We start from the raw sequence: 27,696 nt of genomic DNA, 5'->3' as shown, positions 1-27,696 counted from the left end.
CAGAGCTAGAAGGTTATCCATTGTTGGGAGGTATGCTTGCTGCCTAATGTTAGTTGCATTTCAGAGGTGATGCGTTCCCCACCTCACACTGGCTGCAGCCTCTGTCCTGACCTGACAGGTCCCCTCTCCTTGAAGGCAACAGCCAAAACAGCTCAAGTGCTACCCTAAGCAAGAATCACTGCTTGTGTTATGTATTCAACTCGTGAAGCAGGACGCTGCTCAGCAGAGAATACCATCGATGCAGGCGAGTAGGCTTATTTCCCTTAAGGCCTAAAATGAGGCTGGCAAGGTTAAAAGGCCACTGATTTACTCTCTAAGTAATTCTCAATTATGACAATTTGGGGATATGCACCCAAAGGGATTCATGGCTTCAGATTCTTGAAGAATTGAGGCAGCACAAGTGCATGATTACAGCCGTGGTTGCCTCCCTAATGATAACTGCTCAGGTGCCTGAGCTAGACAGACACAGAAGAAGCAGCGTCAAAACAGGCCTGCCTTTCTCTTACCTCACTAGCACCAGAGATTAGTTTTAAGAAGTGACCTGGGAGTCAAAGTGCCCTTTCAAAAGTAAACCTGATTCTTTCCTTTTGTGTGTATTTTTCCATCCAGGACCAGTGACAATGTGCACCCTCCCCCATGAAAAAATTAGTCCCTAAGACTTCAAAGTTGCATCCACACTGTAATTCAGTAGCACTTATCTTCTTCAGATAAGCCTAATTCAGCTTCTAGCAAGCAAGGAAGCTTCCAGTGGTCTTCAATGGCAGCAAAGCAGCTGAACTTTAGCTTACCATTTGAAGCTCTCTCTTAAATATCTCCATTGTCTTTCAAAAGTAAGCCTTGAAAATGGAAATGTCAGGCTCAGAAGGCAAATCAATTTTTTAATAGCTCAGGAGGCATAAATGAATGGATTTTCTATATCATTGTTACTGATTAAGTCCATGGAAAGAAGAAAAATTGTTTTTTGTGGACACTTACAGCAGGGAGAGTGTATTAGTGAATCGATAGTATAAGCACATTTTACTCCACCTTAGGCCAGTGATGGGAAACCAGAAAATCCTAACCTTGTTAAATTCCACACTGTGGCAGATAGCTGAACCATCCTTGTGTCTTCCTTTCAGGGGTGGCAGGAGCTATTGATTCCTGGGAAGCCAATATCCCTCTGTATTTACTGTCTTTATTTAAAAACAATCACTGGAGCTCTGATTATGCCATGGGTTCATTGTGGTCTTGAGTCACTACCATCCTCAACTACATACAATACCCTGCTGGTGAAGCTGTGAGAGGATGAGGCACACAGTTACACCCAGCTCACACATTACTAAATGCAAGATGTAAATATGAGATGGTTGATTTAAGAGTCATGAACTGTGCAACAAAATCTGAGTGTTCTTAACTCGGTCCCTATGTGTTGTCCCTTGGTGACAGACAGCATCCGTGGAGAACAGAGAGTACTGGGCCCTGTCATTTACATTGGCTTGGCATCTGTGAGAAATGGGAATGAAGAAAGGAAGTGCCATTTCTCCAGTTTTGCACATAATGAACAGGATGGCTACACTGCCTTTCTGTCACAGCAGGATAAGCTTCTGGAGAATGCTTTTAGCTCCAGTGTACAGATAAATGAAACACTTTGTAGCACGAAGACACACTATCTGGATCTTGCTTGAATGGGGCAAACGGAGTGGCAGCTTTTACTTTTTCCACGATAGCAAACTGTTTCCATAATGACTGGCACTGGAGTGCCCTTGATTTTTGTTCATTTAGATCACCTCCTTCTCCTGTGATTAGAGGCAGCCTCATTTTACAGTGCCTCCAGCAAGTGATGAAGATACAGGTGATGTTAAACCCTTACATAATGCACCTCTAGCTATTTTTAAATTGAAAATGGCAGTTGAACACCTCCAAAGGAGTCACTACCAGCAAGTAGTTCACACACTAGTTCCATTAACTATCGTGTTTGGCATAAGAGACAGGAGATCAGACAAGGAGTAGTTAAAAGAGAGATGCAACAGATTTTAAGACTTTGGGCCACCTTCTGGTCTCATTTGCACATAACCTACTGCACTGGATTACATCCTTGTGACAAAATAGGAAAAATAGTGAAATATTTATATTTAAATCAGCTCATTTATGAAAATTAATTCCTTGCTCTGTCAGATTAGCCTAAACTCTCTTCTCCATTTCTTTTAAATAATACATATGAAGGCAAGGTTTCAAAGAAGCATTAATGCAGAAAGATTTTACATGTGCATCTCAATGTGTGGCAGTGTGCACATACATTTGGATTTTGCAAATGAATTATTAGGGAGAAAAAAATAATTTTATATAGAATTTATGCTGCCAAATATGAATTAGAAGGCGATTAGAAGGAGCCACCCTGATATATACTCGCAAAAGATGTGACTTCCTGTTGGCTTTCTGGGTAGGAAAACTGCAGTTTGCTTGCGTCCCTTGTTTTCTCTTGCAGTTACATGACACTATCATGACTACACAGCGCAGGTGCGTGTTTTCTTCATGTCTATTTAGAATCCATGGTTAGTGAAAACATTTAGCTGATGCTTTGCACCTAAAAAAGCTCAGAATTAACTTACTTTTCTAAGCCAAAATGACTATACTTACATTATTCAGTTATCTGTGAACACACTGAATACTCTTTGAGCTTTATTGAGTTCATTAAAATCCTCCATTTCCATGTCAGATATTCCACTGACAGATATTTCCCACATTTATCAGTCACTTCTCCAGATAAGGATGACCTCTCTGAAATTCTCTGCTCATCAAACTATAAAGTGGGGAATAAAGAGAGCTAAAACCAGGATACAGTGAGAGACACTAGCTGGGAAAGAAAAAGAGCATAATGACAGTTGAGGCAAACAAGATAAAACCATAGAATCCAAATGTGAAAAAGGCAAAACTAATGTCAAATAAAAACTGCAGCTCCTGCTGAGGGGAGCAGAGATGAAATTGGAAACTCAACTAAACACACAAACCTGGGCATTCTCCCTTGGTAAAACACGTGGTATGTGCAAGTGTGCCACGGCCTGTCTTCCTGTTCTGGCACACTGCTTAAATCCTGTTGTCCACAAAACACATGAGCTTTCACACGCCCGCTACAGGGGCAATACGTTGGCTCCAATATAGGAAAAAGAATTTGACTTTTACCTTGGAACTGATTGACCTGTTGCACTGGATATGGGCTCCGCTGTTGCTGCAGGTGCTGCCGAGGCAAATGTGACTGCTGCTGCAACTGCTGGAAATGAACAAGGGAAAGAGAGCAGAGAAAAAAGATAGTTAATTAGTGAGCTGCGAAAGGGGCTGGTGGCAAAAGTATTGCAACAGAACCGCCGCGTTTCTTATCTAACAAGCTGCTCTGGAGAGACAAGCAGAGCCATTTGAAGAGTCCTCCTGAGAGCACTTGGGCTACTCAGCACACAGACTCCTTTTAGTTCAAAAAGGAATAAGCACTGAGGCTAACATCATCTCTCCTTGCTTACAGCCACTTCATCTTGACCTCTACAGTGTGAACTTCACTGTCTTCAGGCTGAAAGGAGAGAGAGGGATATGAATTAAGTTTGCTCACCTAGGTCCAACTGTAGCCGCACACCCTATCCCTCTCCCAGCCCTGCCAAGGTCTAGGGATTTGTGTTCCTGGGACAAGACTTTCCTCCACCTCTGCACTCAAAACACTCGGTTGCAAGGAGTAATGCATCCTGACCTCAGCACTGCAGCCTAGGATCAGCCCTGAGCCAAAGCAGAAATGGCTATTGAGGCCATTGTTCTTCAGGGAATGATATTTGAGGAGCAGGTAATTGTAAAATGCCTCCTTCCCTTGATCCAGCCCACACTGCTCCTCTGTGGTTATTTGCTATGAATACTTATGCATCTAAAACAGAATCAAGGGCTGATTATAAAAACAGAGAGTGTGTTTACCAGAGCTTTCAAAGCCTAGGGTATACTCAACTAAGCACTTACTGAAAGGACACGTCTTGGTGCTTCATCTGCAGCTGTACAAACATTGTGTCCAAAACCAAGGATGTGCAATGGAAGTAAGAGAACAGCAAAGATGGGAAAGAAGCAAGTACTAATCCCTATGTTCATAAATATGTGTTATCAGAAAGGTAAAGGGAACCTTGTTAGGCACAAAACACCCAAAAGTTAGGAGCCTGAACAGTGTGACTGTTTCTTTTCATCTACCTCAGCACACTTGCCAGCCTCAGCCTTATATTTTCTTCAACACCTTCAGGTTTGCCTTCAGCAGCCAAGCCCGTGACTGGCTCTTGGGTTTATGCCCTTGAATGGGCCTCATCCATGACGGGGGATTGTGGATGATTTTCTGGCAAAGAACGGCCACATACCCAGCTCAGCAAGTGCCTACGTGGAGTTTGACATGAACCAAGGGACAACTAAAGGTGAAGGAGGATGGGAGTGAGGCGCTGGGAGTAACAATCCCAGCAAGATAAGAAGGAGCTGGAATTCACTGAGTTGCTAAATTGAGGACTGTTGGAAAACTTTGAAGGTCAGGTTCTCACACCTGTGCTTAACCAATTATACGTTAGTTGTTAAGGGCCTTAAAGATATGTATCCAATCACAATGGGCCAAGTTATTGTAAGCAACTTTAAGAAATAGTATATAAAGAACTAGTGTTTTTAGAATAAACGCCTTTTGTCTGATCACATTGATCTCCGACTGAGTTCATTCCACAACAGGGGATCATCTGGTTCCATCCCCCCTTGCCATAGGCAGGGACACCTTCCACTAGACCAGGTTGCTCCAAGCCACATCCAACCTGTCCTTGAACACTGCCAGGGATGGGGCAGCCACAGCTCCTCTGGGCAACCTGTGCCAGTGCCTCACCACTGTCATGGTGAAGAAATTTTTTCTAATGTCTAATCTGGATCTACCTTCTTTCAGTTTAAAGCCATTCCCCTTGGAGCTAACTTTTCCAGTGTCTAAAATCCCATGTGACTGTCAAGCTCACCCCTGGGAACATGGGTAATATTTGCCAAGCTAATGATAGGCCTGAGACAGATGCCTCTTTGAAAACATTCACTGAAATACCACGATGAGAGCTACAGAGAGAGCACTACCAAACACAGAAGGAAGCACTGGCATTGCACTGTCTGGAGTGCTCATGCTCAAACACCAGCATGCACTGCAGCACCTGAGACAAATGGGTACTGTACCTGCTCCGCCAGAAGCTGCTGCTGCTGCCTTTGCTCTCTTAGAAACTGTTGTTTCTGCTGTTCTATCACATGGAGCTGGGCCCTCTGCTCAATCAATATCTGCTTCATGATGGCTGCTTGAGGTTGGTTTCCTAGGAAGGGACCCCCAGAGCTCGTGCCTGTGACCACGCTGCTGGAGCCGGGTGGGACAGAAGGCTGCATAGGCCCCGTGGTCCGGGACAACCCCACTTGATGCTGCTCCTGTGCAAAGAGAGAGAGAAGGCCTTATTACTCACAGTGTTCCATAGGCAACAGAAATAAAGGCTCATTAAGAACAAGCATTGAGTTTATGGGTGAAGACTAGAGCTTGAAGAAATTAAGAGTCCTTGGAAAGATGCTTATGACCAAGCCCACAGCGACTGACCAGCAGGTTCCTCTTCTCTCCCAGAGGGCAAAACCCTCTCAGATAAAGCAAAAGCACTTTGCCACTCATTAATAACAGAGTGATAGAGCCGGGTACTAGGTTTATCTCCATTCAGGATACGTAACTTCAGAGTCATGTTTTCCTAAACATTTTCTCCCATATCATGGAGACAAGTGTATTTTCTCTCCCTTTCCGTTTCCCTTTCTTGCTAGCAGCAGTTTCACACAGTTCTCTGGACTGAGGAGCTGAGGTTTTAGACACACAAAACGAATAGCAGGAGCTGGCAGCATTAATTCCCCCTATATTGCACCAGAATCTCAGGATTTAACCACATCATGTGTTTTATTTGAGGTTTCCATCCTGCAGCAACGGACCAACAGTGTGTGACTGAAAGGACTCAGGCGGGTGATGCCCCAGACACCTTCCCCTAAACCCACCCGGCTTTCTCTTGATGTTTCTAATCCAATTTGCTGCCTTTTAGCGCTGCGAAAATGAAGCTCCACGAAAATGGAGGGCCACAAGGCCAGAGGTGATCGCACAGCCGCCTCCCCCCACCCAAGACTGCGGCGGGGCCGGGAGCTCCCCGGTCGGCGGGGGCCCAAGTTCTCCCCCAGCACCGTGCCCGCCCGGGCTCCCGGCGCCGCCGCCCGCCGGCAGGTGTCGCTGCCCGCCCGCGGCCCGCCCGGGGACCGGCGCGGAGGATGAGGGGAGCCGGGGGGCGGCGGGACCCGGCCGCGGGGGTCTGCAGCGGTGCCCGGAGCGTCTTACACCTGCCCCCGGGGTATCCCTCGTAGCCGCCGGGGGCTTCCCGCTGCCGGGCAGGCAAGAACGCAGCGCTGCCCTTTGGCGCTGCTTGGGGGTCCTTGCTCAGACGCGGGCGGGCGGCTTAGGGCCGTGTTTAGAAATAACGGCTGGGGGGGGGGGGGTGGTGGTGGCGCTATTACAAAGCAGCAGGTGTAGCGCTCGGTCCGCAGCCCTTACTCCGGGTGCTCCTTCCTGTAAGAGAGCCGAAGGATTTTCTCCTCTCATCTATGTCCCACCCAGCAGCACCCGTGCACCCGGCACTGCCTACCCCCACCATGTCTCCTGGCCATGCTTGCTCTCTGCACCCCCCAGCGTGAGCAACCTGGAGCTCCAGAGCCGGCACCCTCACCATGGGGCTGGCTCCACGCACCCTGTCAGGCCTGGGCACTGCTGGGCACGCTCTCCGCCAGGCTGGGTAAGGCCTTAGCATTTGCTCACTAGAACCTCTCTGTTTTAGAGAAATGGGTACTCATCCAAACCCACAAACTTGATGGGAAGGACCTCTATCACTCTAGGATCTGTTGCGCAAAACATGCCAGAGGACCTGTGGGAGGTTTAGATTAATCTGCTTCATTCACAGTTTCAGTGATGCAAATTACTGTGTAGATTTGGAACATATAGGAAAGTAATCTTATGACACCCACCCCAACCTAGTCAGTGAAAGGGTTAAAATCAGTGCTTGAGCATAACCTGGGAAATTAGAATCAGCCTTTCTGCGTGAAGGTCAGGTTTTCAAGGACCCTTCTGAGGAAATGGCAAAATACAATTTGTCCACATCTCTGCTTTGCACAGATACTCCCTGAAGGGCTCTCTGCTGAAAGGCCTCTCTCCAGTATTTAGATTCCTTCTTGTTTTAACATCTGCTCTGGTTTGAAAGGTCCCTCCCTGTTCCTCCTTCCACTTCTCCCTGATCCCACCCCTGTCACTGAGCTCCCACTTTCCTTGCTCTGGGGGGACACGCAGACATCAGTTGTCCCCAGCAGAGCTGATGGTGTAGGCTTTTTCCTACCACCTCTTGGCCCTCCCCCGACTTCTGATGAAGTCATCAAGCTGCAGATTGCATAACTGATGCACAGGACTATCTTGTGTTATACTGGGAGGTGGGCCAACTGCTTCCATTTATAGACAAAAGCGATGCCACACTGCCAAATAATAGAGCCTTTGCTGCAGCCACTACAAGGAAAAAGAGAAGGGAGGGGGAACCAAAGGATCCAAAGGGCACGCTGTGAAGTGACACCACTCGGAGCTTCCTCTACCCAGCCTCAGAGCACAGCTGAGCCAAAATTCTCCCTAAATCACCTTCACAACAACCTCATTGCAGAACTACTGTCCTGGCTCTTATGCCCACACAGGTATGGCTGAGGGACACATGCAGCCCACAGTAATGCACTGCATCCTGTATCGTATTACACTGTCAACTAATCCCAGAGCTTGAAAAGGAAGAAAGCTTTGAAAGAAGCTGGGCCAGCTGACATGAGCCCCATGCAGCAGCTGGAGGAAACACGAGGATTAGCACAAAGGTGTTACTTCCAGCCTCGTGTGTTTAGTCTTTTCAAGGTACAAGAGTTTACCTACTCACAGCAAAAACTTCCTGCTTCCAGTTTTAATAACAGGTTTAAAGCCAAGCCTTCTCCATCAAGCCAGAATACCACCCTCCCTCCTGGCATATTTCTCCTCCTTTCCATTTCTTTTGGCAAAAGCTCTTCCCAGCCGATGATGAAAGGCCACGCTGACATCACTGGGAGCAGCCCTGCGTTGTGTCTCCTGGAAACGGGAGCACAGCCCAGGCAAAAGGTCTCCACAGGCATGAAAATGCTTCCTCGCCCCTGGGAGCAGAGCCCTTTACCAGGAGCTGTGAACCTCCAACGGGGAGTTACACAGCCCTGCCCTGTCACAGCAGTGACACGGGGCCATGTGGGCTCGAAGGCTGTTCAGCTGCCCACCCTCCTCCCACTTTGCCTGCTGGAGGTCCAGCACGACGTGAAGCCTGGAAGTGGGCTGGGGATACATGTGTGCGGCTGTGAACTGGCAATGAAAAAAGCAACACCGGGCTCTATGTAGCCACCTCTTACAAACCTTGTCTGCTCCAGCCCAGATGCAGTCTTACCATGGGACCAAAGCACCGAGTCAGGCAACTCTGGCTAAGCACAGCAGTTACACAGTCATAGAGCTTCAAAACCGAACTAACCCAAGCTCCACTGACAACTCTGCTCCTGCTCTGCCTGCCAGCTCCTTATCCTCTTGCTGCACCCTGAGCCTTCCTGCCCCTAGACCTCCTGCTCCTCCTCCTCATTCCCTGCTGTTCCTTTCTCAGACAGTGATTAGAATTGGAAGAGACCTTAAAGCTCATCCAGTTCCAACCCCCCTGCTACAGGTAGTGACACTTTCTACTAAGATCAGGTGGCTCAAAGCCCCATTAAACCTGGCCTTGAACACTGCCAGCCACAACTTTTCCTTCCTACACCCTCTGCTCTGCTTCTGTCTTTTCTTTTCTCCATGCACTGACACTGCTGCCTCTTCACTCTCCAGACACCCTTACCAGCTCACCGGCTCCTGGCTGCACATCACCTCCGCATCAGCCCATGCCCACAGCCTGACTCACTGCATGACTCAGGCTGCCGCTGCTTGGGAGGGATCCCCCGGGGATCCACAGCAGCAAGGGGACAACCCAGCTCTTTCCCTGAGGGCCCTGTTCATCCAGGGATGCCCTGCATGGGTGTAGGTACGTAGTCCCCCAGGAGAGTGACAAGATGTCCTGGAATGGGAAATATGCCATATTTTCAGCCTGCCTCTCATCAGCCTGTTACACTGGGAAAATGGCACAGTGTGACTCCTGATTTTTCATGCTGGCTATTTTCAGCAACACCCAAAGCCACTGTGTGCTACTTGCAGGCTGCAAACAGCTCTGTCTTGATAATGGTGGCTCATGCAGAGTTACACGTGCTCCGGTTGGAACCAGCGAAGCTGCAGCTTTGTAGCAAGGTGCTCACTGAGGAGCAGGGGAAGCCGAGAGGTTACACAAGGGGGAAAGGTGCCACGGCCTCTGCCTGTGACTGACCATGCTGCAGAACAAGTTCAACACATGCACTGACCCTGGCTAAGCCTCCCAGGGACCCTCAGCCACTTGCTTTTAGAGCAGCCCAGGGACAGAATCACAAATTCAACCCCTGCGAGCAAAACCTGGTGTTGAAAGAGCCAAGCTGCCCTTCACAAAGCCAAAAAAGAGCCACAATTTCCAAATGGGCAGCATAACACGTCTGGTGGGTTTGTATAGTTGCAGAGCACCCAGTAAGATGAACTTTTGTAGGGATCTGTCTGTTTAGTTAATGCCTACACAGGAGTTGCCCTCTGTTGACTATCTGATGCTTAGTTCAGGAACAGGAGGATAAATCCTGTGTCCTCCCAGTGTATTTCCAGGGATCTACTGGAGGGGATCATCCGCAGGAGTTCAGGAGGTGGTGTGTAGGCATATATACACAGTTATGCACCGTAAATATAAGTGACTTTAAAAAGAGAACTAAAGGGAGTGGAAAAAGTATTTTCCTCTTTGTCTCAAATCTTATATGCATCTTCCTTACCATGCAGTGATTTATTCCATCTCATCATTCAATCTCTCAAGTACAGCTAAAAGCAATCACACAATTTTCTTTCAGAACAAGCTGAACGACCACCAGCTGATGCCCCGAGAGCTGGGTGCGGGTAAGTGCAGACAGGGCCTGGCCAAGGCTACTTATCTGATGATGAGAGCCCTTGCACATGGTGAGGCAGCTCTGCTCCTGCTGTAGGCTTGGGGGCAGAGCCAGACTCCAGGGAAAAGGGGCTGTTCCAGGCAATCGACAGAAGATGCGTATTCTGTGCCTGGGAACAAAGCATTTCCCAAAAAGCTGAGGGAAGCAGAGACTTGAAAGAAAGGTCTTAATATGCAAAATAGACAATTGGATGTAAATTCATGGTGCCATTCTGTGGTATGTGATCTAATGCAGTCCTGGAATATATAAAAAATGAAAGAGCAAATAGAAGCCAGGAGGTGCCCTATCCTGCACAGTGCATGAGAAGAACGATACTAGAAAAATGTACACAACAGACATCAATATTTTAGAGTCAGAGCAGAAAAAGACACAATGATTTGAGGCAGAAAGTGTCTGCACTTAAAGAGCTCAAACCATTTAGCTTGCCACAAAGAAAACTGAGAGCTGCTTTGACCATGGCATATAAGAATACTTTCACGAGGGATTAAATCCTTTAAAGGGTTCTTCTACCCAGTGAAAGAGGCAGAACTAGACATGAGGGCTGGAAGTTGGAGACAGACTTGAATCAGAAAGAAGAATCAAATTTTTACACTATGATTTCATTACCCATCAGAAATGGCAGATCTCCATGTTCTGATGCCTTCAAGGATGACAGCCCTTCTGGATAAACACAACTTAGTGGTGCGACTAATGCCCTGCGATGTACAAGATAGAACAGTCCTCTGCTGCTGCTCCTCCTGCCCCATGCTGATGTCAGGCTCACAGGCACTGCTCATTTATCGTGGTACTGCATGCCTGTTTTGTGTACCTGTGTTATAAAAGAGGCTCTTCAACCTATTACTGGGATCAAAAATATGGCTCCATTTCCATAGACTATGTCACAGTAAAGCATCACCTCTGCCTGCTGTTTTCAGAACAGCCTGAAAGCACGTTCCTATATTTCCCCCCAAATATTTGTATTCAATTCCTTGTAATGTTGTTACTTATTGTGTCTGGCGGGGATCTTAATCCTCTCTCTAAATCAGGCTGCCCAAGGCAAAGCCACCTTTCGCAGAACGGTACCACCTGACAGACTAAAGGAATTACAAACCCATTCATTTCAGACTTTATTTTGCCTGGAAAGAGCTAGTGTTCAGCTAGGCTGAAGGGATGGAATTTGCCAGGTTTACAGCTCTGACTCCGGCAGCAGGCTCTGCAGAGCGCATTGCTTTACCTGTTTCCTCTGTCATGCAGTCTCAGGGAGGGGCTACCAACCTCCCCTCTCCTTTCTCCCCGGGCCCCTGGTTGCTATGGTCTTTCATACAAGTATCTGAGAGAACAAGATCCCTCTGACGTTTGACACCAGACCTCTGCATGCAGCCAATTTGTTTTCCTTTCACCTCCCTTTGCCTGCATTTCTCCTCCCTCTGTTTTCAATACAGTTTAGTCTTTCCACAGAACAAACAGGATCTGTCAGACTATTACTCCTGTGTATTTTTGTTTGTTCATCACAGGGACTACTTTCTTCATTTCTGGTGATGAAATAGGTAACAAAGGGTTCTAAAATGAGCAGTCGTTTTTCTAATACCATTTAAAAGCTAAAGACTTCCAGTACCTGAAGAGGACTACAAGAAATCTGTAGAGGGCTTTTTACAAGGGCAGGTAGGGATAGGACAAGGGGGAATGGCTTTAACCTGAAAGAAGGGAGATTTAGATTAGATATTAGGAGGAAATTCTTTACTATGAGGGTGGTGAGGCACTGGCACAGGTTGCCCAGAGAAGCTGCGGCTGCCCCATCCCTGGCAGAGTTCAGGGCCAGGCTGGATGGGGCTTGGAGCAACCTGGTCTTGGTGGAAGGTGTCCCTGCCCATGGCAGGGGGTTGGAACTGGATCCCTTCCAAGGTCCCTTCTAACACCAACCATTCTATGACTCTGTGACTCTAGCTGGTCTGTGAGGCAGCTGAGGCAGCTTCTGATGCTCCCACCAATTCCCTGCAATGGGAATGAGTCCTCCTGCTCTGCAAATGTCACCTTCTCTTGAGCCGTTTGCACCAGTGTTCATGGTCCAGTGAAACGCTGTTCGACATACTTTTCTTGTAGGAGTGAAGTAATGGGGTTAATCAAGCCATTAATTTGACAGCAGAGGGAATGGCTGCACAGACAAGTTTCTGTGAGGCAAGCCCGGGTGCGGTTTTACAGCGCGTCAGTTGCGCAGAGGTTACTCCCACATACAGCTCCCGTTCTGCAGGAGCATTCAGCTGCCTTCCTTTCCCTGAAAAGCAGCCACTCGGCATCTATGTTCTGGGGCAAGAGGCCTGAGTGAGCTGGCAATGCGCCGCAAAGCCCACCCCTAACTGGCCTCTTGGCACCGTCTCTGCAGCTGTGCTCTCCATGACCACCGGTTTCCATGCTCTAGCCCTGGAGAAGGGCTTGTGGCAGGGAGGGAAGGAGAAGAAACACCAAAGTGCCCAACCTTATATTTTATGCATATTATGAAGGCTGTAATTATTCCCCTCAAAGACTGCTGCAGGAAGCTGAGCCATCATGGCATTTCACAGTGCACCCTACCACTCTGCAAGCAAGCAGCAACCTTCGGGGAGCCACAGGCAGGAGGAGAGAGTTGAAAAACCAGCCCACACCATGTTTTTTCCACAGCCTGTCCCTGCTGCCTTCTACTACAGGCATAGCTGAGGACTTTCAAAGGTACAAACCCGCTCCACAGGAGCTGCGGCTGCCTTCTTGGTGACAGCTTGGATCTGTCTTGCCAAATTTCCTGGGGCTTTGGAAGCTGCTCCGGGAGCAAAGCTGATAGAAATTCTCCTGGTCAAGTATTTGGCTTTAATCAATGCCCCCTTCAAGTGCATCCTGGAGCAGGAGGGAGGAAAGCTAACGTGAAGCGTAAGGGTAATCATGGCTAAAGAGCTCCCCAGAAGCAGGAGAGGAGAAAAATGGAAGATGAAAGCAGGCAAATGGTTAAAACAAACAGTCACACTGGGCCAGTGAAAAGGGGTAACGGAGGGAAAATGACACAGTAAAAATAAATGCTGTAGGAGAAAGAAAAGCTTCTAGCACACACAGGGAAAAACGTGGGGCTTGGAAAAAGCAGAAGTAAGAGGGAAAGATGCTTTAATGGAGCTCTGTAGCAGCAAATACCAACCCATGACGAGGCAGCCCCTTTTCTTCTAATGGCTAGAGCCTGTACTACATTATCACCTTGTACCCCATGGAATTCGCCGTTTGTTGAGGTATTTCACGGAGCCTGGCTCCAGTTCATGCCTGGCAGAAGCTGCCTCAGGCCTCCTGTGGACCATTGTGGGGATTTTTTTACGGTTTGTTTGGGGTTTTTTTAACTCTAGGTGAAATTTTGTTAAATTTCCACTTGGTTGTTTTGTTTGAACATAAACAAAAAGGTATTTTTCACACTTAAAGGCGTTTTTCAGATCCTTTGCTCTGTGCTGTGATAGATGAAATCCCTTTCATTTTTAGAAATTCCAACTTGGCACTTGTGTTGCTCCTCAGCAAGCAGCATATAATTTGCCAAGCCTGAAAGAATCCTGGCTGAGAAATAAACACAGTGGGCCATATGCTCTCCTTCCCATAGGCAGAAGGCACCTTACCTCAAAAATTGGGAAGAGGCTCCAATTGCCCCATGTCATCGCTTCTGCCAAGGCAAAAAAAAAAAACCCACAGAAAAATTTAGAGCAAAGGTTTGGGGCTCTCACAAAGCAGCCCTCTTTCTGCATGCCTCCAGGGACCTCCCCTACACTGTCTCTGACCCTATGCTGGCTTCTGGCCTGGCAGAAATGCAGTGAGGGGCCGGGGAGCATGTATGCCCTGCCCCTGGTGCGTGCAGTAAAGCTGTGTTATATGTATCGGTGTTTCCTGGCACAACCTGAACGATCTGCAGGGCACAACAGCTCCTTTAATACTACCGTTTTCTAGCTCATTCACATTGTGCACTCATGGGAGGAAGACCATACACCTGAAGGACTCAGGTGAAGTGAGGCCCTCTTTCTGCTCCATGCCCACAAGAAACACAGCCGGAGAGCATGTCACATACATGCAGTGCCTCTGGTTTCGGATGGGCTCTGGCAGGTGACGAGTGTGACTGATAAAAGCACCAAAGCAGATACATTAGTGCTCATAGAATAGTCAACTCTACAGACTCATGCATAAATTCCATGATCTTCTCCTGTCTGACACCGACTTCAAAGAGTTGGAATCACTCCCTTGTCTTTAGTTGCAGCCCCTCTGCAGGTGGCATTTCCACCTAAAATCAAGAACAAAATGTTTCCACAAGGTAGCCAGCAAGATCAAGGGAAGTGGTGGTCTGCTGCAGCTGCCCAGCAAGGCCATGTTATCATTGCTGTGGTTTCAAGTAACTAGCTGTTGACAAGCTGAAGTGGCAGGGATGGCACACCAGGTCTGTGACCTCACGAGTTAGCTCTCTTAACATCCTTGAATCCAGGCTACCCAGGTCACCTGGTTACAGTATTTGAAACACTTTTGATTTTCCTTGCACCTTGGATGTGGTCCTAGTGTTTCCTTCAGCCACCTGGCCTTTGTTTTGACACTCAACCTTATTAGCCCTAGTGAAAACTGAGACGTATATACAACTGAGGTATACTGATTTGGGCCATGCCTAGATTGTTTTTAACCTTGACATGCCCTTCACTGCATGGTTCCTCCCTTCTCTCTGAGGTTCCCATTATTTATATGGCTAAGGAAAACTCCACTATTGAATTAATTTCTTATGCAAGGTCTAACTCAGCTCAGCTTTTGGCAGTACTGACTTTAACCCTAGACTTCCAGGTCTCTAGGTCATAGCTTTCTTTGCTGATCAAGCCCTAATTCACACCATCGGAGGCTTTCTAGATGTTCTTGATACCTTTTCTGAGACAATTACTTGTCTCTAAAGCTTTAAGCAGCTTGCTTTTTTTTTTTAACTTCCTCCACATCATGAATGCTGTTTTGCCTCCTTTCTATCTTCCCATCTTCCTAATGCATACTCATGTTTGCCAGTTTAACTAGCCCTCACAGCTGCAATCCCAGCTGCTGTTCTGCAGCCTTTGACTTGGTTCTCTAGTGCTGCCTTCTCCTGCCTTCACTGGAGACAGGTCTGTGCACAGGATTGTGCCATGAGAGAATTAAAGTGAGACATGATCACCCTCTCCCCCTGCCTTTCCTTCACATCCTGCCCAATCCTCCCCTCCTGGCTGCAGAGGCAGTGGCCTCATCAGTGGTCCCCAGCCCTTTTGCTTGCTCTGGCGACCTCATTGCTTCCTGACTTCTCGTCTCTTGCCCCCATCTGCTTCTTCCTTCTTTATATCTTGCCTCCTCTCACCCTTTCCCTTCACAGCACAAGGATGCTTTATCTTCCTGCTTTTAAAAAAATAAAGACAATGCAAACAACCCTTGACTCTGAGTAACTCTCCAGCTCTCGCCCTCTCTCTTCTCACTGTCATCTCTAAGCTTATGAAGTGTGCTGCCTATGATTTATACGATTTAGACTGAATTTAGCCTCCATCTCCAACACAGATTCTTTTCCAAACAGGCTTTCACTTCTCGCCTGTCACAGAAACCAATATCATAGAGTCTCTAATACTCCTTTGTCTGCCTGCAGCTCTGCACTGCTATGCCAGGCTCAGTGCCGCAGCCAGACGGCTCCTTCCACCACCACTGACCACACTCCACTGGAAATCTGGTGCTCCCTTCCCAGTGCTCCTACTTGACCCCAACACCTTCAGTTGCCTGCTCAGTGTTACTTGGACGAGTTCGTCACTGCTCACCCTCCCATCTGCCACCATTCTGTGGGTCAGTGTCCTTGTCCTTCATCTCCTTTCCCTCTGACTCGTATCTCTGAGCAAGCCCACCCACTCTCTGTACACATTCAAGGACCTTCTCTACACCACCAACTCGCAGACTTGCCTCTCTGTCCCAGCCAGTTCCCATCTGTTCCAACTAAATTCATGCCCTGCCTCTAGGATCATCTTTTGGATATGTGTCAGCTCAAGCTCAAAGTAGGCTCTAATCCTACTCCCTAGGTCTCGTCTCCTTTCCATTTCTTCATCCCTATAGGCAACACCACCACTTGCCTGTCACTCAGGTTGTCATGATGTGGTTGTCATCTTTGCCTTAGCCCTCATTTTTGTTGCCCATCATCTTGACTGTGCCATCACTCTCTCCTCAACCCTCTCTTGGCTTCCCCTGCTTTTGGATCTCAGCACCCTCCCTTGCTTTCAAATCCAGCTGCAGTATATGCCACCACACGCATCATCTCTTATTCACTGTTGAGACTTTCCGCCACCTTATCATGACCAACTCTTTTCCACATGTTCCATTTTATCTAGAAGTGCCTTCACACTTTCCTCGCTGCTAGATTTCATTTTGGGAAGAGATTCTCAAAATTGAACAAATCTGACCCTGAACTCTGGCCCCAGTATAGTTACATTCATAGAAATTCCTATCTCCATGATGTCCAGCAGTCTCTTCTGTTTCCCTGTACTCCCTGGTGTGTTTGCCTCTCTGTGTTGTCTCTTATCTTACACTTCGGTTGGAAGAAAATACACTTATATCCTGAATCTACAGGGAGCTCAGTACAATGGGCCTCCTAAACTGTGACTGCCACTCAGAGATGCTACCCACCCTAAGTGCAAGCAGTTACAAATACCACTTAAATCTGTGTACAGCTAAATATGCTATTTGATATTCTGGAGATGCAAGAACACCAACATTTCAATGTGCCCTTGCTCCACCTCTGCTTTTAAAGGACACAATATTAGGATGAGTTGCTGTATGCTGAAAAAGTCAGGAAATGCTAAGCTGCAATTCCCACAGCAAATGTAACTCAGCTGCATACAGTGAGACCCAAAGGTTATCACCAGATACAAGAACAGAGGATGCTGAACACATGCAAAGTGACCGCACTACTGTCGTAGCAGATAGCCATGTCTTTGAACTTCTGTACAGGTAAAATCTTACATGTTTACTGGGCTTTTAGCATTTAATTGTAGAAATGTGAAGCCAAACACTTTATAAATAAAAGTCAAAATGATGTTCTATAGCAAGTAACTGGTTCCAGCAGTAGCTTGTAACCCTCTTGGCAGAAACACAGCTAATGGCAACACAAAATATTCCCATTGCTTCGTGAGTTCTGGTAGCTGTCAACTGAGAGAGGGATCTGCCGATCAGAGAAATCTGGGAAGACATCAGCATGTCAGAACAAGTGAAAAGACTTGACACAGAGGGCACGTTTTTGTTGAGCGATTTGCATTAGCACTTCTGGACAAATTCTACATTTCACATGCAATTCACAAACCAACAGCAGCGCTGCTAATTGGTGCAGTTGCCACTCAAGTGTGGTGCCTTGTTTGAGCTAGTGCTGACGTGAGTGAACACTACAGGCTGCTTTTTTGGGAAAAAAATGCAGCAATTATATTCTGCAGGCTTTGAGTTGGGTTCCCCCTGCCCCCACTTTCATCCTTATAATTTCATTATCTCAATAATTTAAAAAGGAACTGGAAGAGAAAAACATGAACCTCAAAGAAGTCTTGTTGAAGTTATTAAGGGGAAAAATAACCCTGTTTGCAAAGAATGCCACCCTTCATTAATCTAACCTTCAGCCCTAACCATCACTGTGAATTTGACTATGTCCCAGAGCACCAACACAAAGCTACGTATTGATCTGAAGAAAACAACAGCAAGTGAAAGAGTGCTAGTGATTGAAAATCCCAGCCACCAAACCAAGGCTGTGCTCTGCATGTATCTGAAAGGCTGATGGGATGACAGAATCTCTCTGCTTCCTCTTAGGTGGTATTAGAAGTTATTTAACTGAAAACAGGACAGATCTCTCATCCATCATTCTTTATCCTTTGCAAAATCGAGTCTCCTGAGAAAAGGAAAGAGCTTCCATAGCGCAGCTTTCTATTACCGCAGCTCAGTGCTCAGGCAGCTGCGGCTAAGCTGAAGGAAGGTTTGGCTGACTCCTTTTCGTATGCTGGACAGCTATTTTTAGGTCATATTTCCTTTAGGCCCCTACAGTGCAAAATCCGAAGGAGCTAATGGGATTGGCAGGTGCATAGATTATTGGTGACCTCCTCAAGCCCAGCGTTCATATTTCCTTATGATATTTTTTTTCCCTAATGCATAGTGAAAAAGAGAACAACCTACAATTAAAGATCTTCCTAGCCACCCTTGATACTTTTTATATTCAAATCCTCAATGAGAAACCCATGTGCAATAGTGAAAGATGGAATAGCATGAGAAAAGCTATACACCTAGATCTAAATAAATCTAACACTGAAGAACTTGATTTTTAAAGGAGTGTTTTTGTTGCATCTCTACAGACAAACAGGTATCTGTAATGTAATTTCATTCTGACCCTGATCTTTCTGCAGCTGCAGGAATCCCGTCCCCTTTCTTGCTTCCCTGGAGATCTCCTTGGTCCCATCCTCCTCATGGTCCAAGCTCACTGTTGTAGAAGTCACCAGCAAAAGCCACATCTTGTCCATAGCTCCCAGATATGCTTTCCTCAGAAAAAAAGAAAAACTCCAGTGAAGCTTGGAAGTGTAACTCCCAACCCTGATAACAAGGATAGGATCCTTGATAGGGATGTCTCTTCATTCTCTGCAGGTAAGCACAAACCAGACTGTTGGGCAAACTCTTGTAATACATCTTTGTGGTATAAATAACTCCGCTTGGGCTTCCTTCTGCCCCACCCTGGGTTCTAGGCACAGCAGTAACCTTTTAGCGATGAATGCTGGTTTGGAGGCCCAACTACTGCGAGTACGACTGCACAGTTGTCTTCTCTCCCAGCCTCCCTCTGACCATCCCTCCAGTATTCACCTGGCAAGGCATGAAAAAAGAAAGCCCCTGAAATCCCCAGAGATACGGGTTGCCTCCTTCCTTCCAGATATTTATCCTTTGTCTGTATTCAAAAGACTTTGTCCAGAGAGCTGATATCCCAAACCCTTCATGCAGACAAGCAAAGGCTGCCTCTGTTAAAGCACAGGCTGTACTTCCCAATGGTAGAGCAGGGCTCCAGTTTACCAACACATGGTGTGGCTGTCAGCTGTGATTCTACAAAACCTGCAGAAGGTATCTGTGGCCCTCTTAATATCTTATTTCTGACATATGGAGGGACTGGGGAGTTTGCAGCTTCCCACCTGCTTAAATATAATTCACTACAAAACATCAAACAGATGCATTCAGCCCTTTGTAGACATATCATTACCTTATGTGTTTATGTACAGCACATCTGTAGCACATTGGCAGTACACCTAGTTAATGTGTGGGAGACTCCTAGGTTCAAAGCCTCCAGTGTTTCTTTTGTTCTCTAATGAATCCTTCTTTTGTTTAGCTCCCCCTCCCCTTAGGTTGTAGCTGTAACTCTGTCATTAGCATCTTAAAAATCTTTTCCTCCCAAACTACCTGCAACGCTGCAGTAAGCTGGGAACTTGCGCAGAAGCACCTAAATGAATCAAGATTCTTGCTTAAGACAGGTTTAACAGGTCTGGGTCACTGTTTTCAGCAATGCTGTTGCTTACTTGGCAAACTTGGTTAATCAGATATTCCCCTAAAAAGATTCCTGTGCCATATTCCAGCTGGTGAGCTGGGTTCATAATGTTTCAAATAAAGGATGCATTCATGACTTCTAGGAGTGTCACAATTTTTATGAGTCTCTGCAGACATGCGCCTATTCTCAGTGTCTAAAAATCAAAGTGTTCAGGCACCTCCATGGCAGCCTGCTGAAAACACAGAGCTGTATCCTTTGTGTGGAAATATTTTGTGGAATTTTCACGGGACTTCAACCTCATGGTCCCAAACCTGATTTTCTAGGTATTATGCATGAAAACATATGCGTAATGCTGAGGTACAATCTGCAATCCAGACTGCAGCTGTGCTGCCCACCAGATTCACTGTTCCTCCCAGTGCTGGCATCTTCCTGGCCTTCACCAGCAGGGACCAGCTACCAGCAAGGTGTGGGGAATGAGTAGCAGAAGATACTGATATGGAAATGTTATCACAGATAGGCACAAAGACAGAAAGACTTTACTCACGGTCTGACAGCTATTTGCCTGTGAATAAAATGCAGTAGGGGCTTTGCCTTTAGAAAAATGCCGAGCTAATATTTGCAGAGTTACTGTGCTTTCAGTGGGCTGACTTCAGACCTTCCAAAGTCGCCAGAACTCCAAGTCAGCTTTGGGCCTGCTAGAGATGACCAGTGGTCAGAGTGCAATCTGGGCCATTTCCTCTGTGAGAAACCCAGTGGTGAGGCAGAAAGGTCACACCACTGGCGGAAATGTCAGGAGTCCCGAATGCTGTGCTGCTCACACCTCACGGGCACCGCCAGATTAACTGCAGTACTCACGCGTCCGTCTACTGACACCTGAATAACTGTGCACCCTAATAAGACAGATCAGCTTCATGAACAGGTTTGCGATTTTTCAGCCAGCACGGTGATACGTGCCTAACCTTGTCAGTCAACTCCAAATCATAACAGAATGGTCAGATTTCAGCATTCAGACTCTCTCTGCAAAAAAATCAGCTCCTTAACAAGCACAACACATTACCAATGTGTATTGTTGCCCTATACTCATCAATTAGCATTATTATCTTTGTTTAACTGTAAGTGGCATGCTTTCTCTGCTGGCTTCCTTCCAGAATCATCTGTTACTCTGAACTGAGGTAGGTAGTATGTGTTCCCACTGCTTATGATGAGACATTTCTCTTTTAAAAAAAACCAAATCATAAACACACCACCACCTGAAGAATGGTATAGTGCCAATGCCCAGGAAAAAAACAACCATAAATCAAACCCATTCTTCCTCTCCCTGACTTTTCACAGTCTGCGGTGAACTCCAGTTACTTTGGCTACTCACTAAAATCGGCAAAGATATGAACTAAGGCAGAGCCCCAGGCAGCCTTCTGGTACCTAAAGAGGCCTACAAGAAATCTGAAGAGGGAATTTTTCCAAGGACTTGTAGGGATAGGACAAAGGGGAATGGCTTTAAACTGAAAGATGGGAGATTTAGATTAGACATTAGAAAGAATTCTTCACTATGAGGGTGGTGAGGCACTGGCACAGGTTGCCCAGAGAAGCTGTGGATGCCCCATCCTTAGCAGTTGGATGATGCTTTGAGCAGCCTAGTCTGGTGGAAAGTGTCCTTGCCCATGGCAGGCAGCTGGAACTGGATGAGCTTAAAGGTCCCTTCCAACCCAACTGTCCTGGTTTAGCAGTAGCAGTCATTTTTTCTCCTTCTTAGTAGCTGGTGCAGTGCTGTGTTTTTGACTTTTGGCCTGGGAACAGAGCTGATAACAGCGATGTTTTCAGTTGCTGGTCAGAATGTTTACTCTGGCCAAGGACTTTGTGAGTCTCATGCTCTGCCAGGGAGGAGGGGAAGCTGGGAGGAAGCAGGGACAGGACACCTGACCCAAACTAGCCAAAGAGGTATTCCATACCACAGCGTGTCATGCCCAGGAGGTAGAACTGAGAGTTCCTGGAAGAGCTAGATCACTGCGGGGTGGGGGCGAGGTATTGGTCGGTGAGGTATTGTATTCTCTTCCCTTGTTATTTCCTTTATCATTATTATTATTGGTGGTAGCAGTAGTGGTTTGTGTTATACCTTAGTTATTAAACTGTTCTTATCTCAACTCATGGGAGTCACATTCTTTCGATTCTCCTCCCTGTCCCTCCAGGAGCGGGAGGAAGAAAGGGTTGGGAGGAAAGTAGACTGCATGGTTCTAATTTACGGCCTGGGCTGAAACCACAACACCAACCCATTCCATGACTCTCTGAAAAGCTGCTAGGAGACATGGTATAGGGAGCTCCTGGAGTGCCCCAGCCTTCTGTTTCTTTCTCCTCATAGCAGAGTGGGAACCTCTGTCCCATAGCTCTCCACAGTGATTGTAAGCACAGTGATAGCCTTAGCTAAAACTCACCTGGTAGCAACCTCCCTTCTGGAAACCAAACAGCTCCACACAAATTAACCACTCACACAGATCAAATGCAGCTGCAGATGAGGACAGCCTGCTGCATCTTCAGTGGGTGCTGGGCATGGCCACATCTGCTTACAAAAGGAAATGCCTGAAGATTTACGATGGCAAAATATAAGTATACAACCTGAAAGACTAATCAGCTTTTTCCCTCCCCTCAAAATATTTTCTTATAGCCTAAAAATACATCCTGTATCTTAAGTGAAACGATAAGGATCGCACTGACTGTTAAAAACCACATCACAATAAAATCACCTCTAAAATTTCATGAAGCAAAGATACTCCCATTCTCAAGCTTGTACTCAGAAGAATCACAAAATGTGTGCCACCAGTTTGGCACTGGTGCTAGGAAGAGACACAAGAGAGTGCTGTGTGTCTCATTTATATACTGTTATTTTCTCTCACTAGTCTTAGACTGCTTCAGATTTTCTCTTCTTTCTTAAATGCTGTGGCCAGGCTGACTAGTACAACTGAAAAGCAACAACATTTTCCTGAAGCCGAAGTCATTGCCTACAGGATGAAAACCTTTATCTGCACCAGATTCAGTAGTCAAAGCTGGGTACAGAGCAAACTCCTGCAATAGAGCTCACACGCTCTTTTCTATGGGAATACAAACAATATTAGCACAGAAAGAGGCCCAAAGTTTATTTAAATGCAAACCCAAACTTAACTGCCTAATTAATTGAACTAGGCCCCACCTCCCTCAGAATACCTCGACCCGTTCAGCACTGGAAAAACCTTGTGTTGACACTGCCCTTGTTTGTTTGGCTGCATGTCAGCCCAAGAGGGTATATTTAGCTGCAGCGCACTTGCAGGATTGCGTCTTGCAGCTCAACAGGAAATCTCTGGATTCAAAGCTAAAGATATCACCGCGCACTCGGAAATTTACGGCCAGCTGTAAAAGCAGAGCTGTGGTGGCCAGAGTGCTCAACAGCCGCCTTTTTAAATGAGCAAGGAGGCTGAATTAAACACTTCACTGTGCTGAGTTCATGGCAGGCAGGGTGCACCCACTGAGCTAAAGATAGCAGTAGAGGAGGCTCTTCTCTTGCTGGGATGATACTGAATTGATACATCCCATTCCCATTCCCAGGCTCATGCTCACGAGTAGGTGGGACGGGGAGAAATCTGAGGAGGGAGAGCTAGGGACCACATGCATGTGAAGGGCTGCTGAAGGAGCACAGTAATCTCCTCCTCCTCTGAACCTCTCAAAATTTTAACCTCTTAAAATTTTATCCATTTCAAAAGAGATAAATCATAACAGAGAACACACATCCAGCATAAGTTTTCTTTTCCATTAAAAAATCTAGACATGAGTTGCGGCACCAATTCCAGGGCAGAGAATCCTTTTCTGTCAGTCTTTCCTGTCTTTGATGTTTTTAAGTGCCATTTTGCCTGATGCTCTCATGGCTCCTGAGCAGCCTCTCCATCACTGGGCGAGCACAGAGCACCTCGGCTGCAGCCTCACCTAATGCCTCAGCCTCAGAGAAATACATTAGTCAGGGGAAGAACTTACTGAGGTGAAGGTGTTCAGGGCCAGGTTGGATGGGGCTTGGAGCAACTTGCTGTAGTGGGAAGTGTCTTTACCTGTGTCAGGGGGATTGTAACCAGATGATCTCTAAGGTCCCTTCCAACCCAAACTATTCTATGGTTCTATGATATGTGACTTCTGTGCTAAAAATTGAGATGGCTAAAAGTTAACCTGAGTATGGAAACTCACATCTCTGAGGTCTCTCTCACAAAATCAGTAGTCATATCCTGGTGGATGGACCCCAGCATCCAAGGCATGCTGAAGTATCAGGCCCCTCTACTTCACCACAGCTAAGGCATGAACATGATCGAGCATCATCCTCTACTGAGATAACACAAAGGCAAGATGTACAAACAGCTCTTGTTTTCTGTTAATAAGCGCTTTCTTACTCTATCTTTCATTTTCTCACATGTGATGGCTAGGTGACTGCATTTCATTTCAGCTTTTGGAATGCTTTATCAGGTCCAAGCAATGCAAGTAAACTGGAGCACACCTGTCTTTGACAGCTATGTATGTTTATGAAGCAAAATCACAAAGGAGGAAATGTAAACAAGACGTCCCTCTTTGAAGAGCTCCTTGGGATACAGTGTTCTGTCAACAGCTGTGTATGGAAGCACCGCAGCCATAGAGTCTTGCATGCTGCTGAGAGCACAAAAAAGCAACTTTGTTAATCTCTGTAAGATTAACATGTTTTCTTTCAAGCAAAAAGCCGCAAGCGCCACCCTGCCTACAGCTGACTGTTCTCACAAGAACAGGCTAACTTCTTTGCCTCCAGACAGGTCACTAACTGGTGAAGAGATGGATGTAGTCTTTGGAAGTGTGCAGAATTTGTTCTTATTAGCCCTATAGAGGAGAAGGTTCATCATAAGGCTGGGGTTTGGCAGCCTGATGCATGCACAATCTGGGTTTGGACAAATCACTCCACTGCCTCATGCCTCAGCATTTCCGCCTGTATGATAACAGTTCATCCTATTTAACCAGGCTGCCCTGTCCCCAGCAAGGCAGGCATCACCCAGGGAGCTGCAGTGCCAGCATGCTCTAGTTACATCCTCAGATAACACATTTTCTCCCGAAGAGCCCAGAACTGTATCCCTTCTCTGCACACACCTGAACAAACCAACCAGCAAAAACATTACTCAGAACAGAGCAAATGAAAAAAAAAAAACAAAAAGAAATTTCTCTATCCTATTCGACTCCCGCATCCTTTGAGCAATGTTACTATATAAACAGGTTAAGGAGCAGGCAGGAGAAGGAGAGCAGGCTTTTTGGCTAAAGTGAGAGATTTAATGTGATCTGGATAGTGCCAGCTTTTCTAGATGCTGAGACAAGCCTCTCCTTATTTCCAGAGCTGGGTGAGACAGAGAGGCAGAGCCCTGTGAATCTGTCATGGCTGTCGGGAGGTGACAGCCGTGTGCTCCCCCTTCAGCAAGCTGCTTCCTCTTTGTCAAGTGTGATTTGAGTGCTACACACCACCAAGCACCCACTCAGCCCTTATTACAGGTGCATTTGGTTTGCCAGAGCGAGGCTCAGTCACTGTCAGAAGATTTAAGGGACGATGCTGAGATGGGAGCTGAGGCTGGCCATGGTTGGCTGCTTTTGGCTGCTTCACTCAAGGAAGCAAAGCTTAGCGGCAAAGAGGAGACCCCTCAGGAGAGAGAGGCCCTGCAGATTTCCCATGAGTGGAAGAACATGGGAAGGTGTGGAGCCCTTCTGTGCTGAGACGTGCCATAGCAAAAGGCTGCTGAGCAGCCTGATCTCCTAGGACAGCTCTTCAGGATGGTGACAGTTCTGCAGAGCAACACGCTGCGGTCCCAAAATCTTGCTGTGCCAAGTCATGACCTGATTGGCAGATGATGGGAGTCAAGCCACAGTCCCCCGAGTACACACCAGATGCTTAGACTGCAAAACCACTGCTTTGGTTAAGCTGTCTACACTTTCTATTCTGTGATGCACTTTGAGCTAAAAAGGCTCTCCTTGGATAATCCTAGTGTTTTAGAGCTTTACTGCCAGAAGTGCTCTCTAAGGGCACTGTTCAGAGAAGTGTCACATACAGACTCACAAAAGGCAGAGATGGAGAAGATGGAGAAGCCTGTATGGGGTTGCTCCCATGAGGACTTTTTAGTCCAATGCAGAGGAATTACTGTAACGAGAGAATCTCACAGCACATCAATGCTCCTTAACCAACAATGAAAAGCCCAGGAAGAGGAGGTGATCAACAACTTTGTGATATGTGCCTGTTAGCAGACAGGTCCTTCTTGAGACGGCCTGGAGAGTGTTCTTATTAAAAGCCAATTGGATGAGTGACATTTAAAAAAAAGAAGATCCGTGTGTCACTTCTCACCAGTCTCCCCTGGCTCAGTTCTGACAATTACAGCTTAACCACCAGGGTTAAGTTGAAGCCTTCCACAATGTCAGCATACAAGACAGAGAGGGACACTGTCAACTTCTTGGGGTATTGAAATCTCATTTATGAGAAGGAAAGGCATTCCTTGCCAGCTCTCTCAGATCTGAAAGAAGTCAGTCAAAGTAGTTACAAAGGAAAAATGTAGTGGGTGTTTTTCACAGTATCCTTTACCTCTGGTCTTTCATTCACACGGCTGGCTGCTGCGAGAGGAGCCTACTCAGAGGCTCTCTGAGCTAAAACTCTTTTGCCATTTGACTAAAGGGGAATGGTGCCTTCCCCACAAGCCTGCTCCTAACGCACTCCATCAGAAGTTTCCCAAGGGAGCCTGAGCAGAGCTGTCACCATGCCACATGCAAGCCTAGTGGCTCCATGCCCAAGGACAACACCTGCCCATAGGTACAGACTGAACTGGCAGTGTCACCAGCCTTGAAATCACACCCCTGCACATGCAGCAAGCTCTTGCTTTACCACCTTCCTTTGATGTGCTCCCTGAAGCTGCCACTTCGCACTAAGAGAGAAGTAGGAGCTTACCTTTAACCTAAGGTGCCTAATCACAGGCACAAGACGCCTCTCAGTTTCATCCAGCATTAAAGTGCTGTTGATGCATGGCCAATACCTCTCAATGGGAACGTGAAAGGTAAGAAAGTGGTCTGAAAGATTCTGCAGCCTGGAGGTGAAATGCGCTTCTCATGCTATTGAAGAGGCTAAGAAAGTAGTCTAATAATTTGTAATGTACCAACCAACACCAAGCTATAGGTACCACCGGAAGATAGGGCACCATGATGAGCATTGCTTCAGCAAGAAACTCTTACAGGACAGGATGTTACTGGTTTCTGGAGTGCTGTGGGTCTCTCATGTTACAAATTCAAGAGCTGGTCTCTCTTTTCTCCACCAGACAGTTAAGGAGATAAAATAGTACACCTGCAGTTGATTTATATTTACATCTGTGGAGTACAGAAACTTGCCTAAAAAAGTGCAAGAGATAAGATGAGATATTTAAATACCTGATTGCAGGAATCAAAGTCTTGGGACAAAAATCAATGGGTAAAATCCCAAGGTGTGGTAACATTTTTTTACATGTATAAACATTTTATACATTTATACATGTATAAACATTAATACATTTTATACATGCTCTGTTTATACATAGCCAGGTTCAGCAAGGGATAAACAGAAGAGACACCATTTTCCATGAATAAGCCTGGGAGGGCAGAAACTTAAGGCAAAATGATGTAGAAAGCTATTAAACCTATTTCTAGCATTGCCAACATAACAAAACTTTATGATGACATTCAGTTATGCTTACAAAGGGAAGATGCTGTTTGTTTTGCTGTTTAATACCATTTCTTAAGACTTCCCCCCCACCCCCCAAATGTTTAAGTAGTTATAGAATCATAGAACCATAGGATGGTTTGGGTTGGGAAGGACTTTAAAGATCATCCAGTTCCAACCCCCTGCCATGGGCAGGGACACCTTCCACTAGACCAGGCTGCTCCAAGCCCCATCCAACCTGGCCTTGAACACTGCCAGTAATGGGGTTGCCACAGCTTTTCTGGGCAACTTGTGCCAGTGTCTCACCACCCTCACAGGGAAGATTCTTCCTAATGTTTGACCTAAATTCTCTCTGTCAGCTTAGAGCTATTAACTGGAGTAC

The 27,696-nt window shown here is 46.5% G+C and overlaps 1 protein-coding gene across 1 annotated transcript in view; it reads right to left on the bottom strand.

Annotated features, from left to right (window-relative positions):
* Positions 1–27,696, bottom strand: part of MAML3 (mastermind like transcriptional coactivator 3) — a 248,318-nt gene that overhangs the window by 1,254 nt on the left and 219,368 nt on the right. Inside the window, exons 3-4 of the mRNA XM_080624429.1 lie at positions 5,182–5,421; positions 3,160–3,247 (exon numbers count right to left, since the gene is read on the bottom strand). Coding sequence (XP_080480555.1) covers positions 3,160–3,247; positions 5,182–5,421 — 328 coding nt within the window. The remainder of the gene's footprint in view (positions 1–3,159; positions 3,248–5,181; positions 5,422–27,696) is intronic.

This window comes from Psittacula echo, assembly GCF_963264785.1.
Source record: "Psittacula echo genome assembly, chromosome: 1".
In the NCBI taxonomy this organism is placed as follows: domain Eukaryota; kingdom Metazoa; phylum Chordata; class Aves; order Psittaciformes; family Psittacidae; genus Psittacula; species Psittacula echo.
The sequence above is the reverse complement of the archived record's forward strand: the minus strand, read 5'-3'. Positions and strand labels throughout refer to the sequence as shown.